Source organism: Pleurodeles waltl, chromosome 2_1 (genome assembly GCF_031143425.1).
Source record: "Pleurodeles waltl isolate 20211129_DDA chromosome 2_1, aPleWal1.hap1.20221129, whole genome shotgun sequence".
NCBI lineage: Eukaryota > Metazoa > Chordata > Amphibia > Caudata > Salamandridae > Pleurodeles > Pleurodeles waltl.
This window is the reverse complement of record NC_090438.1, coordinates 668,889,642-668,906,864: the sequence shown is the minus strand read 5'-3', so window position 1 is coordinate 668,906,864 and position 17,223 is coordinate 668,889,642. Positions and strand designations below refer to the sequence as shown.

The 17,223-nt window shown below is 42.6% G+C and overlaps 1 protein-coding gene across 5 annotated transcripts in view; it reads left to right on the top strand.

Annotated features, from left to right (window-relative positions):
- The window catches only part of FYCO1 (FYVE and coiled-coil domain autophagy adaptor 1), a 733,597-nt gene that overhangs the window by 695,023 nt on the left and 21,351 nt on the right, over window positions 1–17,223 (top strand). For all 5 annotated transcript variants that reach the window (XM_069216428.1, XM_069216419.1, XM_069216401.1 and 2 more), the window contains 2 exons: window positions 9,513–9,723; window positions 13,985–14,094. In XM_069216428.1, the coding sequence (XP_069072529.1) occupies window positions 9,513–9,723; window positions 13,985–14,094 (321 nt within the window). The remainder of the gene's footprint in view (window positions 1–9,512; window positions 9,724–13,984; window positions 14,095–17,223) is intronic.

Below are 17,223 nucleotides of genomic sequence, written 5' to 3'. Positions count from 1 at the left end.
TTCAACATTTCGCACAGACGCCGCAATCCCCGACTTCGCGCATCGGCTTGTTTTCACTCTTCACCAAAGGTACTGTACTTGGGGGTCTACACGACTCCGTGTCCGGCGCCGCTGGTGTCGGCTTGTTGGGAACGACTCCATCACGACGCCGTGTTAACATCTCATCGAAGCATTTTTGTTTCTAAGCGCTATTTTTGAGTTTAGTCTTTCAAAATTCATAACTTGACTTGTGTATGTTGGATTTTTGTCGTTTTGGTCTTGTTTTGTTTAGATAAATATATTATAACTATTTTTCTAAACTGGTGTTGTGTCATTTTGTAGTGTTTTCATTAAGTTACTGTGTGTGTTGGTACAAATACTTCACACCTAGCACTCTGAAGTTAAGCCTACTGCTCTGCCAAGCTACCAAGGGGGTAAGGTAAGCAGGGGTTAGCTGAGAGTGATTCTCTTTTACCCTGACTAGAATGAGGGTCCTTGCTTGAACAGGGGGTAACCTGACTGTCAACCAAAGACCCCATTTGTAACATCTATGATGACTGCATTTATTTGGTTTATTTGTTTATGTTGTATGTTTATTCATGGGATGGCTTTGGCATGTTTGGGATGCTTAAGTGGGTGGGGGATGCAGTTGATATACTGCAGCATAATTAGGAAGGCTCATGTGTTACATACTGCCCGAACCTTATCACCACGTATCATGATATACGTACAACTTTTGATAATATGAAGTACACACAAAGCCACATCAGGCTGCTAACATGGAGTATTCAAGGGCTCAATAATCCCAAATAAATAAGGCAGGTGCTTGCTTATGTGGATCGCCACCAGGTGCAGATAGTATTGGTGCAAGAAATGCATCTCATGCAGTCTACTGACTTGCGTGTGGGAGATAGATGGGCTGCAATCCGAGTGGCCTCATCTTACTCATCATACTCAAGGGGAGCTCTCATTTTAATTTAAGGAGATCTCCAATTTGAAGACATGCACTCTGAAACTGATGACCAAGGATGCTACATAATAATACAAGGGAACTTGTGCGGCACAACAGTTATTATTGTCAATACCTACGGGCCTAATATAGTTGACCCTGAATTCTATACACGCTTGAGAGGCCACCTTTACACTTTACAGCCTAAGTGCTGTTGTGGGGAGGAGATCTTAACACGTATATAGACCCTACACAGGACCGATCTGTCAAACTGGCAAAGCAAACACGCAGCCCAAGTTATTTGTGATATTATAGAAGAACACAGGCTTGTGGATGCCTGGAGGGCAAGACATCCATACGCTAGAGAAGGGACATATATCTCCTAAGTGCATAAAACTTGGTCAAGACTAGACTACTGGCTGTTGTCACAGGATGTGAACATGTGCACAACGTCCGTTTACAACCTGCTCAGAACACTTTAAGATCATTCACCGGTCATGCTAGAATTGGCACTCCCCACACATCAATCCACACAATTTCAATGGAGACTACAAGCCTCGTCCCTTCTGGGCCTGGTGTTCTGCAATGGTGCGTGAGGTGATTATACACTAATTTGATGCAAACAAAGGCTCCTTAGATGGTGTGGACACACTGTGGGAAGCATTTAAAATCACAAATAGGGGGTATGTACAGGATTACGGATGGGGGTCTTACGAGCCCTCCGCACCCAGATGCAAACTTTAGCGTCTGCTTTGAAGGGACTACACTCCGGTGTAATCAAAAGACATGATTGTACGTGGTGTCCTCCAGGTTTTCCCTCATTTGTTTATTTCTTTATTTGTGGGTTTAATTTAGTTTATTTTGAAATACTGATTGTTTTCCATACAGACGAGCAAGATAAGTGTACTAAATTCTCCATGAAAGACTTTGATATCCTCATCTTTTTACAATGTGAAAATAAATGAAGAGCACTATTAAAATATATATATATTTCTCTCCAAAATGGTCTGTAATTCTTCTTCACAAACGTCACTACCTCTGATATGGTTTAACTCTAGACATTTACAAATCCACTCCACATATATGCCACACATATGATAATGAATACTGAATATCTGACTCGAAGGTACCACATAGCAAGGCAAGCTGTTATCTCCTGGGACTCCGAGTTTACACAAGCACTAGAAAATCAAAATATTAAAAGGACTGTAGGAAGCCGGCTCTCTATATGGTGCACTAAAAAAGAAGTACACCGTGCAGTGAGTCCAGTGGATCCCCGGTTGGTTTGCAGAGGCAAAAGTCGATAGGACTAATGCTGTATTTTGTGGTAGTGTGGGCGAGCAGGTAGGCTTATCAGGAGGTAGTGCTAAGCATTTGTTGTACGCAGAGGGGCAATAAATGAGACACACACTCAAAGAACCCAGGGCCAATTTAGAAAAATAACACTTCTTTTTTTTATATATTTTAAACCCAAGAACTTTTTTACAAGGTAAGTACTTTTTCAAGCATAAATTCTTTTCAGTTGTAAAAATCTATGGAAGCAAAATTCATTCAGCAAACTAGCACTTTACAATGACTCACGGGACCAATCTTGTAGACTTACGGTGAGTACTGGGCAAGATTCAGGATCACACCAGTAGGTCGGGTTGGTGACGGCAGGTTCAGTGGTGTCTTCAGGTGTCAGGTCTTGGTGGTTACGGAGGCTGCTGAGTCCTTTTTTAGAGTTGGTCAGGGAGCAAGACAGTCAGTCCTCCCAGGTTTCTGGAAGTTCAGCTGCAGGAAGAGGCATCTTCTGGTGCAGAGTCCGTCAAGGAGTGCAGACAGGCGGTGGGTTGGTACCAGGTCAGCTGCTGCTTTTTCTTCTTTTCCGTTGGTGCATCTCTTCTTAATCCTTGTCTTCTTAGATCATCGGAATCTAAGTTCTGGGGTTCAGGGTTCCCCCTAAATACTCAATGTGGGGTGTTACAGGTAGTACCAGGTGGCAGCCAATGTGTTGCCCACCTTTAGGGTGACAACACCCTTTCTATGACCACTTCCGTTGGTAAGTGGGCATAACCCTGATTCTAGTGGCTTAATTCTTTCCAAACCAAGTTGGAGGAATTTAAGGTGGTGTCCACTTCAGCTCGTCCACCTTAGGGGTGGGACTGGCATGAAGTGGGCCTACCTCCTAATCTCCCTAATTGTCCTGCTTGTCTTGCAGCCAAAAGTGGGGTCAGCACAGTGGGGTTGATCATCTCTGCCAGTTGGAGAGACATGAGTCGCATTACAAAGGCAGCTAGGCCTTTAAATTTTCCCTCCCTGGAATATCCATCCTGCCTGAAGGAGGTATCACACCCCCGCCGACTGCAGGGTTTTGTCTCTGGACTGCAAGAGCACTGGCTCTCACCCTAGGGGGTCAGAAACACGGCTAAGGTGGCTGAACTGGTTAAGACCATACAGTTAACACACTAGCAGTTGGTAGGATTGCAGGGGGCACCTTTAAGGTGCCCTCTGGTGCATGTGTTGGTTAATCCAACACCGGCATCAGTGTGGGTTCACCAATCCGAGATGTTTGATACCAAACATTTCTATCTTCAGTGAAGCCATCATGTTGCCGAGGAACTCATAGTGACCAGTGTCCAGCTCATGTCTTTAAAATGGCTTCCCTGGTCACTTACTGTGTCTCAGAATCGACAAAGACTTATAAGGGGCATATTTGCTCATGCAATTATGCCCTAACATGTAACATAATGCACCCTAACTTAGGGCAGTAAGGCATGCTAGAAGGGAGACTTTACATATATTACACTAATAGGGGAGAGGGCACACAGGCCATGGGCCATGTCGTGCTTTTGTCTGCACCAAGACACGCAGCCTGCAATGGCAGCCTGCCATGCTTGGTGAGAGGTCCCTTGGGGTGGCACAATTTGTGCTGCAGCCCTTAGGGAACCCTCTTGAGGACCATAGTTACCAGGGGTACCATTTACTAGGAACTTATAGAGTGTGCTAAAGGTTTTGCCAATTGGGGGAAACAAATGTGCAGGTTAAGTGGAAATGGGTCTGGCACTGGTTAGCAGGAACTCAGTGCACTTTCAGTCAAAGTTATATCAGTTACCATGCAAAAAGTGTCGGCTAACCATGCATAAAAGGGTCCTTTCCTATAATGACTTACTACAAATGACTGCAGTAGACATTGCCTGTTTTACATTCTGTAAGATTATTGTGTAAATAAGAAATGGGAACTAGAACAGTGACGAATTAAATGAATCTTTAGCCCAAATCCTATGTACTTGAAGGATTTTTTTCTGGTTGCGCAGTGATACCCCTGTTCCTGCTAGCAAGATACATTTAACTCAGATTTTTGTAAATTTGAGACTTTTTTGTGGAAAGATGCTGTCGTTTTAAGAATTATTGACAGTGCATGCACATACAATATTGGGCTGATTTCTAATTAATATGCTAAGAGATGAAGGTGATACTTTCTGACATCCGATTTATGATCATTTCTGAGTTCTACAAGTTATAGCTGACACAATGAGACTAAATGTTACAACGTTAGAATGTGTCTTCTCTGCATTTCATTCGTACTGCAATTTTTGGCCTTTTGTCTCAGATTTGACGCTGCCTGGCTCAGCTTTAGGAGTTGTTTACATTGAGTATTTTATCTCATGGTGTTTTGTTTGTGGTCCTGAGGTAATTCCCTTTTATCTACTATTGTAAAGAAACATTCAGCCATGATTAGAAGATGACTGTTCTTGTCAAGCTTGGCTTTGTTTTTAGGCAAAAAAAGATGTAGCAGTTGTAAAGAGAGGGCATGAAGCAGTTTTGTTTTGGGGTGCTACAGTCCACCCTGTACTGTGTTTAGGATGGTGTACAAAAGGAACATTTGTTTGTAGCTTGAGCTAGGTATGTTTGTGTTCATGACCTTGAGGCTTTCTCCCTAGTCTATGTTTTGTAAATGTGGTGGGCATGGTGCTTCATTGTCTCCCCTGCCATCTCTGTAAGGAGTCCTACAATGCAGTAGCTTGTGCGCCTAATTTGAAGGATGATGCACATCATTTCTGTTTGCTCTGGTGTTGTTTTCAGGTCCCTGTGTCTCCCTCAGATGCCCTGTCTAAGCATATAGCAATCATGTAGCATGGGGATGTTGTCATTGTGTGCAGTTTGAACCCTGCTCAAAAAGACTGCTGCAACTTTAAAATAATGGTGTTTTAATTTGTAGGCTGAATAGCACCACAGTATATGCTGTGGGTCTCCACTGCCACTGGTTAAATTAAGCCACAACTGTATCACTACTGCTATGGATGATTTGAGTATGTTTAGGCACAATGGACTATTTACTCAAGTGATTCTCAAGTGATTCCTTTAATCTTTTTTATACACAAATTCAAACAACGGCACAGCCGAAGGAAAATCACTCTTGTTGTGAGCTGAAACAGTCGACGACAGGCTTAAAAGCATAAAGCCTGCACAGTAACTCATGGCCGCTCAAGTCAATGCTATTACCGCCTCATGCTTCCATAACCTGTTGATACTTAGGAAGATTTTCAGATAGCTCCCAGTCAGCTCCCTGATAACCATCATGCACGTCCTGGTCACAAGTATGCTGGACTACGGAAACACCTTCTATCCTGAGATCAACAAAAAACTCACAGAAGGCTACAGATCATTCAGAACTAAGCAGCCAAAATCACTCTCAGCCTCCCATGCAGTACACACATGGCAACACACTTGAAGGAGCACAACTTTCACAAATGAGCACAATTCAAACTCTTCACCCACACTTTCAGGGCACTACATAATACTGGGCCAGCATACCTCAACAATCCCATCTGCTTTCACAAACTTTCTAGACACCTCTACTCATTCAGACTCCCACTTGCACAAATTTCAGGCATACAGAAAACCAGATCCGGTGGTAGAGGCTTCTTCTACATCACTCCTAATGGGTGGAACGACCTGCCGCTACACATAAGAGCTGCCTCCTTACTTTAAGAATTCTGCAAGAAGCTGAAGACCTGTCTTATGAAGTTTTCACATTAGGCCCTAGCTGTGCCTAAACAACTAATCAGCCCCAGGATACACCCCAGGTGATAGTGCGCTCTTCAAACCTGTGTAACACAGCAACATAACTCAATTGTCGTCTAGTTAAGAGGGCGGAGACTGCTCTACTCTGTGCAGCTTGAAAGGTAGTCTACTGAGAAACAGCTACATTTCTGTGGCTCTGCACCAGCGCCCATAGAAGCAGCCTTCCACTGAGTAAACCCAAAAACCCGATCGTTATGAGGAATTACAATCCAGTACATTTATTGTGAACACTACTGAGACATTTGTGGTAACAGAACTAACTAAGTCAGTAACCTTAGTAATTTGCTTGTCCTTTTCAGTCCAGCTTTCCCATTGGCAGCAGTGCAGATTCTTCCACACTCCAAGTTGTAGAGGATGCTCATTCATACTTGTTCTTTCTCCTGGTGGATTTTATGATGACTTTAGATATCAATGAACATGGAACTCTCACTGGCACCAGATGGTTTCAGTGGTATGTTCTTCATAGGGTTTTTCTCTCCATACATTCAACCTGTTTTCAAAGGTTGGGAGACTCTGACCACATTTCCTTTTGGGGTCCACAAACACTGACCTTACCCCCTTGTAGCTCATTTAGTACATGAGCTGTTGTGAATGCTAGTAGATCAGTTAAGCATCTCTGATCATCAGCTTCTTGATGATACTTGGCTGTAACTATGAGCATTGTCTATCCAACATGACATACTCCTGAGGGTCTAATTTGATTCTGTCAAAAGGTTGGGGTGCAGCACTTCTTGAATCTGAATCTAACAGAGACAAATGGTGTATTGAAAAAACTGCAGTTTGCAGTACTTTTAGCAGTACTTCAGTACAGAGGTGTTAAGGTAGAGCTACGGAGAGATTCAGGAAGGGACATAAGCCTACCCACAAAAGAGTAAGCCCATTGCAATTCACAAACGGCACCTGTATAGTTAAAACACTCAAAAAAGGACCCCAAACAGTAGTAAATATACTGCAGCTCGTACATGCAGTAAGTCTGGCCCCACATGGCCAACTACTGGTACTGCAATGCTCTCCCATAGAAAATTATATAGACAGGGACGTACTGAAAAACCACACAGGAAATAACGTTAAAAGAAATTAATTTATTTAGACTTTTTAAAAGTGTACATAACTTTAATTTAATGCTTAAAAATTAACTATTATTCAATTAAAAAATATTTGAATACTTTTTTATTTAAATCAAATTTAGCTTTATAACATACATTAATTGAAATTCATTCTATACACAACTTTTAGTTAGTATTTTACTTCAAGCTGGAATTTTCTTTATAAATATTTACAGCATTTTTTTAATTGTATGTACTTAAATTAATGTAATTATTTTTTAAGCTGAATGGTGTAGCATTTGTTTTAGTTTGTTCTACATTTAAAGTAAATATATTAAATTAATTTACATTAGCACTTAACATAAAATATAAAAATATCTATTTTTTTAAACTTGAATAAACATTTATAATTTTCCCTATTCTTTGCCATAGCAAGATCTCTGATCCAATGGCGGACATCTCTGGCAAGAGTGAGGAAGATGAAATACGGACCATAAGTTACTATTAGTTTAATCGTGGTCTTTCATACTCCAACCCCTGGTTCAAATTTTAAGGACATGTAAGTTTACACTTTGTAGTAACTTTACACTTAGGAATGGTGAATAGTCTAAATTAATAAAGTTACAACAAAGTGTAAGAGTAAATTTACTTGTGTAGGTTTACTCGTGTAAAGTTACAGTTGTGAATAGGTCCCTACATTTTTATTAATCTCTGGTAATACTTGGAAAATACTGACTCATTTGTTACTGCAGGAACATAAGACATGACGACTAGACTCATATCCTCATATTTTTGCACATCAGTACTACTGTTAAAGCTGCCTATTTCGAGTTGCTTATTTTCATAAACATGTGATCCAGCCTGGGTCCCGCCCCAATCTCTATTTATAGGGTCCAACAAATCATTTTTTTCTCAGTTCCGAGGGGTAGAGATTAACAGCTATCCAATCATTTGAACAAATTTATTTGCAATGCAAATGTCATTCAATAATATTCGGAGTCGAATCAGAGGTTCGTAGGGCTTTATTACAGACACAAAGCCAACGCTATATAAATGAGTCTCAAAACAATAGTATAGATGAATTGAAATCACCGCAGGAGAATTGAAGCATCGTACAATATTCAACTTAGTCAGCATATACAAGACCAAGACTTTGATTGCCACAATACAGAAAATCATAAAAAGCATGTTCTTCCTGGGTATCACATCCAAGTTCTCCTGCCTAACCATTTACCAAACCCTAAACTATTCTAATTCTAAAAGAGTATTTAAGAAAGCGTCTGCAAACAGAACTTCTGTAGAATAATCTGCTAAGAGAGGTGCAGTGGCATAATTCCATGTCGAAAATATGAGGTCCGTACCTCAGGAAGGTCTGTTCTGCTGAAGAGGGGAGAAGAATCTGCCTCTCTTGGTAACTAAACCTTCTTTTTTAAAGGTTCCCAAGACAATGACATCACAGTCAAAGCTTCTCGGTTGAACCACCGATTGTTTTTAATTAGAAGTTACAACTTTCAGAGACCTTGTACATCCGATCTTCATACTCTTTAGTCTCGGCTAAATTAGAAGGTTACAGCTGCCAACTTCCAGAATACTGCTCTTCGTCCTTGCAAAGCTCGTCTCAAGCTTCTTATCTCTCACTCACAATAAGCTTCTTGTTAATTCTGTCTCAGCTCTTAACATTTGCATCTCGGAGAGAAAACATTTAAAAAAAAAAAACTCCACATTGAAAGTTAACTGTGAAAAGAGAAAATATGTGTATAGGCCTTCACGCCAGCCAAGTTAATAAAAACACAAATATACTTTCAGGTTAAATGATTCATAAACATTATATGTGAGAATATACAAAATGATTATGCAGAATAATACCTTTACAGTATTAGTTTCAAATAGATATACAGGAAACATTACTTAAATGTTATATCCAGTGGTGCACTCCACTCATATGCTTTGCAGTGCAGTAATTATATAAAACACTTCATCATGTTATCCAAAATGTGACCACCAAATTGCAACCACCAGAAAGTGACCTCCCTTTCATGTTCACGTTTCAGAGACGTAGTGGCACAGCCAAGCTACGCTCTTTCACATGCACCATCCTATACATAAATTTGAGCTGTGGTCGGAGGTCCAGATGATGGTTTTGTCTTATTTGGATTCAGGGAGTGCAGTTCCCCTAATGTTTGTAAGCTTTTTCTTGACCCCTCCATGCAGGCTGTGTTCCTTTTTGACAAAAATATTTTAGAACAAATAAAATTCCCTGGCAGAGAATACTCTAACCGAGTAACTCATCACTCTAGTTTTTTTTTACCATTCACAGGACCAAGGCAGTGAAGCAATTTCATAATTCTGGGCTCATGCAACGTTTGTGTAGTAAATGAACAATAACGTCATATATTATGCTCATGCATCCAGTGTGGCAGGATTTTCACTATTTCTGCTGTATGAGTTTTCATTGTTGTTTTCCTCCCCAGGCTAAAGCTACCCCTCACCTTAGAGGAGATTTCCAACTTCGGTGAGAACCACAGGGAGCTGTTCATCAAGTCCAGCACTTATAGCATCATTCCCATCACTGTGACGGAGTTAGGAATAACAATCAGCTGGGTGTTTTCATCGGATACAAAAAGCATATCGTTTAGTGTGGTGTACCAGGAGTCGGAGGAGTCTCCACTGGATCAGTTTAAGGTGGGAACTGAATACTTAAAATGTTTCTCCAAAAAAGGAACTTTATCTCTGTACAATATTTCTTTGCCTTGTAACAGTGATGGCTGGATAGGAATACAGGAAGAATGTGTTTTGTAATGATGTAGTAATATAATTTTGACTTAATAATATAGCTTTAGTGGCCCCAGCTCAATTCCCATTTATAATGGGACTGCCTTGTAGCAAGTACTGTGAAATGGCGCTTGCTCCTACTGTCATAGACTCTCTATAAAGTTATGTGGTTCATAACACAGCCCTGCTGTAATGCCCTTCTGGTATTAAAGTAGTATTTCTCTTACTCCCCGTTTAATTCCACTTCATACCAAAAACTGCATCCGTGTTCCCCATCTCTTAAAGACCTGTGTCCAACAACTTTACATCCATTCATTCCTGCGTATCCTCATTGGAAGGTTTTGCATTAGGTAATAGGAGGGTTCCCTTATTTAGCATCAGATTTTGTAACCCTCTGTATTAACCTGTGCCTGTGTAGTTGCCCCTATATTTAGATGTGCCATCTATTCCCAAGAGTTGTTGTCAATTTTCAGAACAGTGTGTTTCATTTGCTGAGGTTCAGTGCTTCATATCCGCTTGTGTGATCTCTCTTTCTTGCTCTTAATGTGTTCCCCTTACTGCCTTCTTCTTCTTGTGTGATATCATCACAGAGCTCCTCATGTTGGGGCTGTGTTGTGGTATGCCACTGATGTTCCTCTGTTTGTTGATTTGCGCAGCAGTGGGATAATAGCTCACATTTTCAGCTTTGTGCAGAACTGAGTGTAGTAGTGGCCATTATGGGAGCAATTGTACAGAACTACATACCAGTTTGTGAGTAGTGGACCGATGGAAATAACCTGTGCAACTTTGATTTTTATTGTTGTGCAGGCAGCATCTTAAATATGTCCTCTTCTGCTTCTGGCTGTCGACAGTTTTGCAATATGGAAAGTATTTTTTATAAAAAGTAAAAAAAAATTACTCTGAAAGAGCTTACAGTTGATACTTATCCGTACTGTGTCCAGGTCAATTCAGTGCAGATGTGGAGTCATTTCTCGATATAAAATCGATTCTAGTTACCCCAGAAATACAGAGCAGAGAAGAACTTAGTGCAATAATTTAGTATTGATTGAATATGTTTACTAGATGTTTAAAATAGTGTTCAAGATCAGTTACCTGTTAGTGGTCAGTGACACAAAATGCAAACAGGTTTCCCATTTCACACAAGACAGAAGTAATCAAATACCTCAGAAAGCGGTCTGCCCTCATTGAAAAGCCCTGTGATAGGGGCCATCTGAGCCCAGCCTCCCATGATATGTGAGTCTAGGGGTCACTAAGACAAATCTAAACAGGTATGACATTTAGTGTTACACTAAAGTCCTCAAATGACTCCGAAATCTGTTTGTTTTCTGCCATCACTGAAAAACCCTGCGATAGCGGTCATCTGTGCCCAGGATCTTTGGGTCAACATTATTGCCTAACGACTGTGCTGATTCTGCAATCTAAATAATCGGTTTGGGTGGCCAGATAGGCCCAGCGTTTTATCCTTGCAAGCCGCCATGATCTATGTAGGCATGGAGGCTCTTATTGGGACCATTGACACATATTTGAAACAATTAAGCATCATTGTGTCTAATTTATGCGGTGCTTGACACATGTCTCTTAATGGGCGGCATTGGGTGGTTGAGACAATCTCCATCCATGAAGCTTTTTCAGCCTATTAAAGAAATATGTTACCAGTCTAAGGATTCGGGATCTTTTCTGTTTCTGACGATTTTATTTGGAGTTTATTCAAATGTATTATTGGAGATGGCAACAGCCCGGACCCATATGGAATCTAGCAGGTCCATTTCACCACCTTAGTTGCACACTGTCCTGCACTCTATGTCACTTTAGTCTTTGCAAAGTGTATATTTTCCCCTAAAAAGTACATCTCTTGATGACACTTTAAATTGAGTAAAATACAGTACACCTCCATTGTTGCTAGGCCCTCGAGAATGCACAGTCAAGGATCCTAATTGTAAACATTTGTAATGTACTTTATATGCAGCATGTTTGTATTTCCACTTGCTTTTATTGTACCTGGACATTGTCTACCATGGACACAGCTGAGAAAAATCCTTTTTATATTAGACAGCTTGCAATAGTTTTGTATTGCCCTTCAAAGCATGGTTTTACAATGAAATATCAAAAAGAAATATTAAATCCATGTTATATAGTTTTTGTGTATGAAATGTGGGAGGGAGAGCAAGGAGATTCTTGAAGAAATGTGGGGCAAAAGTTGGTGGCGTGTTCCCTCAGACATTTTGGGTATGGTGTCATGCTCCTGTGAAGGGGATGGGATTCCATTGAAATGTAAAGGCGAAGAAGATATGTGCTAAAAACCACTATAAAATTACGACATGTTGGCCAATTACATTAGTACGCACTCGTACTGGTCACGCAACATCATTGCATGATAACTCAAGGGCATTGACTGAAGTCGAATATGATGGCTACAACATGTGGACGAAGGGTAGTCATGCACTACGGGCTTCATAAAACATCAAAAATATTATCAGTGGATATGGGCTAGCAGTATTAAGCACAGTCTCTTAAAGTGGGTGTATGCGCTCGAATAAGGTGTGAAAAGCATTGTGAATGTTTGTGAATGCCCAGGTAGTAATAATTTTGTGGTATTCCCCATACTACCAATGTTGTGCCTTCATTCAGGAACACCCATATCCACTTCCTTAACCATGAATGTATGAATATTTCCAGTTTATTCTCGGTCAGAAATGTCATCTGCATATGTAAATATCCGCAGATCCTGGTTCTATACGTCATGCTGCAAATTTAACTAGCTTCCATTGAACCGAGCAAATGCTGTGAGACGGAGCCACTGCTCGGGTTCATTTTTTTTTAACAGGAGTCCCTTTTTCACGGGTTGAGAAGTGAGTGTAAACACCATGTAAGATAGAGCTCTGAGGGCTGTCACAAGGGCGCAGGGCCCGGGCACTTTGCCTCAGTTCCCACAGTATTTGCAGACGTGTTTTTTATTTGAGAAAACAGAAAGCACGCCCGACCTATTCTGTTGTGACACACCTAATGCAGAAACACCATCAGGTGGCACAAAGTTGGTGTTTTCCCTTTCCCCAGCAATAAGAAAACAAAGTGGGGCCTGCCATTTATTTGTCGCTCCCAGCCCCATAAGAGCTTCTGTCATGCCTCCACTGTTTTGCAGAAGGCAAAATAGTAGACACAGTAGATGAGCGTGGCATACCATGTCTGCTGTTCCTTTCAATCCACGCAAATGGCAGTTCATAATATCTGCTTGTTCTCTCCTTCTTTCAGTGCAATATGTCAATATGCAAAGTGTGTGTGTGTGTGTGTATGTATATCTTTAGGGGTTAGAGTGACGCATAAATGATACAAATGAAAAAAAGACTTTGTCCCTGTCTAGTTCAGCTAATCCTAGGCTTAAAAACATTGCTAGATAAACAGGCATTTAAGGTGAGCAAATCTAGTGTCGCTGGTGTTGCAGGGTGCACCTTACTGGACCTGTCTTCCACCTAAACTTGGAAACTACCCAAACTTCTCTCTTCTTTTTTGCATAATGTATGCATCACTCTAACCCCTCAAAAGGCTTTGTTTTGACTTACACTGGGTGCTGCCTTGTGTCTGAACAAAGATAAACCTCTCTGAAGATCTATAATGATGGTGAAACACGTCAGGGGTTGTTTTTACTCATTCCAGGTTGGCTAGGATGGTATTTTACCAGTCTAATGCTGTACCTGGAGTGATGAATGGCTTTTGTCGTCGTACAGCTCGGGGAGGATGGCACTGTATCAATCCTGTGCTTAAAGAGTTTGCTGTACAAATGGCAAAAGACTTTGTCCCTATCTAGCTCAGTGTGGATAGTTTTGTGCTAATCCTATGCTTAAAAACTTTGCTAGATAAACGGACATTTGAGGTGAGCAAATTTAGAGTGTCGCTGGTGTTGCATGGTGCTCTTTACTGGAGCTGCTCTCCACCTAAACTTGTAAACTACCCAGAGTTCTCTCTTCTTTTTTGTGTGTGTATGTATATGTGTATATATATATATATACATATATATATACACACACACACACACACACGCACACACAAAAAGAAGAGAGAACTCTGGGTGTATATACATCCACACATTTGTATTTGTCTATGGTTTTGAAGGCAAAACATTCCGAGACACATTGCGCCCAAATCTATTTGAATATATTTGTTTTGTTATTTGCAGGTTCTTATTCCCATGACTCGCTGCAACTCCCATAAAGAAACCATACGTGGACAACTCAAAGCTCGAAAATGTGGCATTTATACTCTAATATTTGACAACAGTTTTTCCAGGTATGTGCTGCCCAGACTGATGGGAAAAGTGAGGACATTTTCAGTACTTAATTTAAAAAAATACAAATAAAATAAGTAAATGCAAATAGTTGCCAAAATTTGTTTTAGATGTGTGCTGCTGGTGCTGCAAAATGCGTGATTACTGAAAACCAAGGCTGCAGTCTCTTTCGTTCACCAATTTTCACATCCTGCCTCTTTATACCACTACTTCAAGCTCTTTTTGTTACTTGTTTTCTCAGTTTGAATTTTTTTTCTTATCTTTCTCTTCCTACTCCTTTCTTCCATTCCACCCTTCCTGTTTCTTTCTCTCCTTTTCTGCCTTTTTGTCAATCGTTCTAGCTCAGAACCTGATGATGAAAAATAAGACCCCCCAAAAGGAGCATACAAAATAGTGATGGATGGAATGCTTGAATTAATCTCAGTCACTGTTGATCACTCTGGGCCGCATCCAATCCATTGTTATTTTTGTAACCCATGCCACCTCAGTCTGGACTCAGCTATATGCAAATCAGTTGCCGCTCACCTCTGGCTCTCAAGAGGTCACCCGGCTCCTAGCACCTTTCTGCTGGTGGGCCCCAATATATGCTGGGAAGTCACCAGACTTGCAGATTTAGGATGGGCTAGACCGCAGATGTCACTGATTCACCTCTGCCCCCTTGGCCGTTCCCAATCTCTCACAGCCTGTGGTGTGGGGTGCCGAGGCTTCCCCTAGGCCTTACTGCTGTCCTTTCTTTGCGATGTGGAGGGTGTACCCCAGCCCATCTCTGTCCGCACAGCCTCTCCAAGAGGGCTCCACAGATACTGCAACACCCTCAATCCTTGTAACTCACAGGTACCCAGTCCCATAGTCCATCGCTGCACTCGCTTATTGGCTCCCAGGCCCTTGACTCGCCTTATCTCTTTGAAATGGCTCACAGAGGTTGCAGTATCTCTATGTATCCACCATCTTTGCCACTCTGTGGCCTTGCTTCTTTCGATCGGGCCACACCCGTAAAGGCAACTGGGCACCCAAAAACTCCTTCTGTGCCTCCCTTGGGCTCCAAGGATCTTCCTCCACACCCTCCTGGGTTCCGGGCTCAGCACTGAACACAATAGGTGCCTCTGGCAGCGGGACCTATGCTACATGCAGCTCATTGCATGGCCGTTCAAGCCACACACCCAAGGTGTTGCTTTTTAGGTCAGGCGGGCGAGTGCTTTGACCCGTTCTAAGTAATGTGAGCTTTTACCCACACCCATCCTATGCCCATCACTTTAACTCGTTCGTGGGCTTGCCTTTCAAAAATCACTTGATGTCTTTGGTAATTTTTAGAAATGGGGTCTTTAGTTGGCAGTCGGTTTGCACCCTGTCCAAGTAGGGACACCCACTCTAGTCAGGATAAGGGAGATACCCGCCCAGTCAACCCCTGCTCACACCCTTAGTAGCTTGGCAGGAGCAGTCAGGCCTATCTCAGAAGCAATGTGTAAAGCATTTGCATATAACATACAATAACAACAGTACAAAAGGACACCACACCAATATTTATCTCTATAAAACAAGACCAAATATGATAAGAATCCACCATACAGTAATAAAAATATGAATTCTGCAAGATGTACTCAAAAATACAGTTCCTTGAAGTCAATAGCTCCACCTGGGGCTATCACAGCGTGGTGATCAACAAAACCAACAGTTCAGGCCGGCTGCGGCATCGCGGGCCTGCTATGGTGTCTGGCAGACCCGCAAACAGTACCTTTGGAATTCCAGGGCGTCGTGATTCTCACGGTAAGCTCTGGAGAGCGGCGTCACTGGTGTGGCGGTGGCGGGTCCGGAGTCAGTGCGAGAGTCATCGGCCCTTGAAGTCACGCGCATTGCAGATCAAACTCCGGGCTGATGAAGTCAGAAGCACTGGCATGGATGACGTCGGGGCTGTGGTGCGAAGCCGGGTGGTGCGACATGCAGTGCCCACAGGTCACTGTGCAGGCAATGGCGCGGTGATGGCATCCAGCGGCGTCGGTGAGACCAGACCTGCGGAGTGAAGTGTGGCAGTGGAACGTTCAGTATCACCAGGTCACGGTGCAGGTCATGGCGGCGTTGTTGCTGAAGCGCTGTCGTCGGTAGGCCCAAGCTAGCGGTGCAGGACGGTGCTTCGTGACACTCACGAGCGGAGTGCACAGGCCACGGTGCAGGCAGGGATGCCTGGTTATGACAATGGAGTCGATGGGGCTGGTGTCGGTGGACCGGGACTGCAGTGCAGGACGGGACGGTGCTTCATGCTCCTCACGAGCAGTGTCCAAAGTTCACGGTGCAGCAGCGGTGCTGATGTCAGCAGGAACATCGGCGGCGGGGATGCCCAGGCTGCGGTTTGAGCAGGCGATGCCGGAGTTTAGGGCCCACAGGTTGTGGTGCGAGCAACGGCTCAGTGAAGTCATCCAATGACAACTTCGGTTAGTCCAGGGTCGCGGTGTGAAGTGGGGCAGTGTGGCTCCGTGCGGCGTCGGCAGGTCACGGTGCAGGCCAGCGGTGTTGTTGGCAGCGTTGCAATGGTTTCTCCTCTTGAACAGCACAACACACATAGTTTCCAGTGCTACAGGTTGAGGAAACTGAAGCCTTTGGTTTCCCTGAGACTTCCAACAGGAGGTAAGCTCTACTCCAAGCCCTTAGAGAACTTTCTCAACCAGGACGCACAGCAAAGTACACCCTTTCACCCTTTCACTCTTTTCAGGCAGAAGCAGCAACTGCAGGCCAGTCCAGCAAAGCAACACAGCAAAGGGACAGTACTCCTCCTCCAGCTCTTCAGCTCTACTCCTGGGCAGAGGTTCCTCTTGATTTCAGAAAGATTCTAAAAGTCTGGGGTTTTGGGTCCAATACTTATACTCCTCTCTGCCTTTGAAGTTGGCAAACTTAAAAAAAAAGTCTCAAGTGTTTGCAAGATCATTCCTTGTCCAAGCTAGGCCCCAGACACACACAGCAGAGGGTTGGAGACTGCATTGTGTGAGGGTAGATACAGTCCTTTCAAAGATCTCAAACTCCAATTTCTATCTGCCCTCATAGGGAATCCGCACTTTAAAGTTATTTAAAGGTAGGCCCAATGTTTGCTAATGAAGGAGATAGGCCTTGCTATAGTGAAACACTAATTTGGCAGTCTTTCA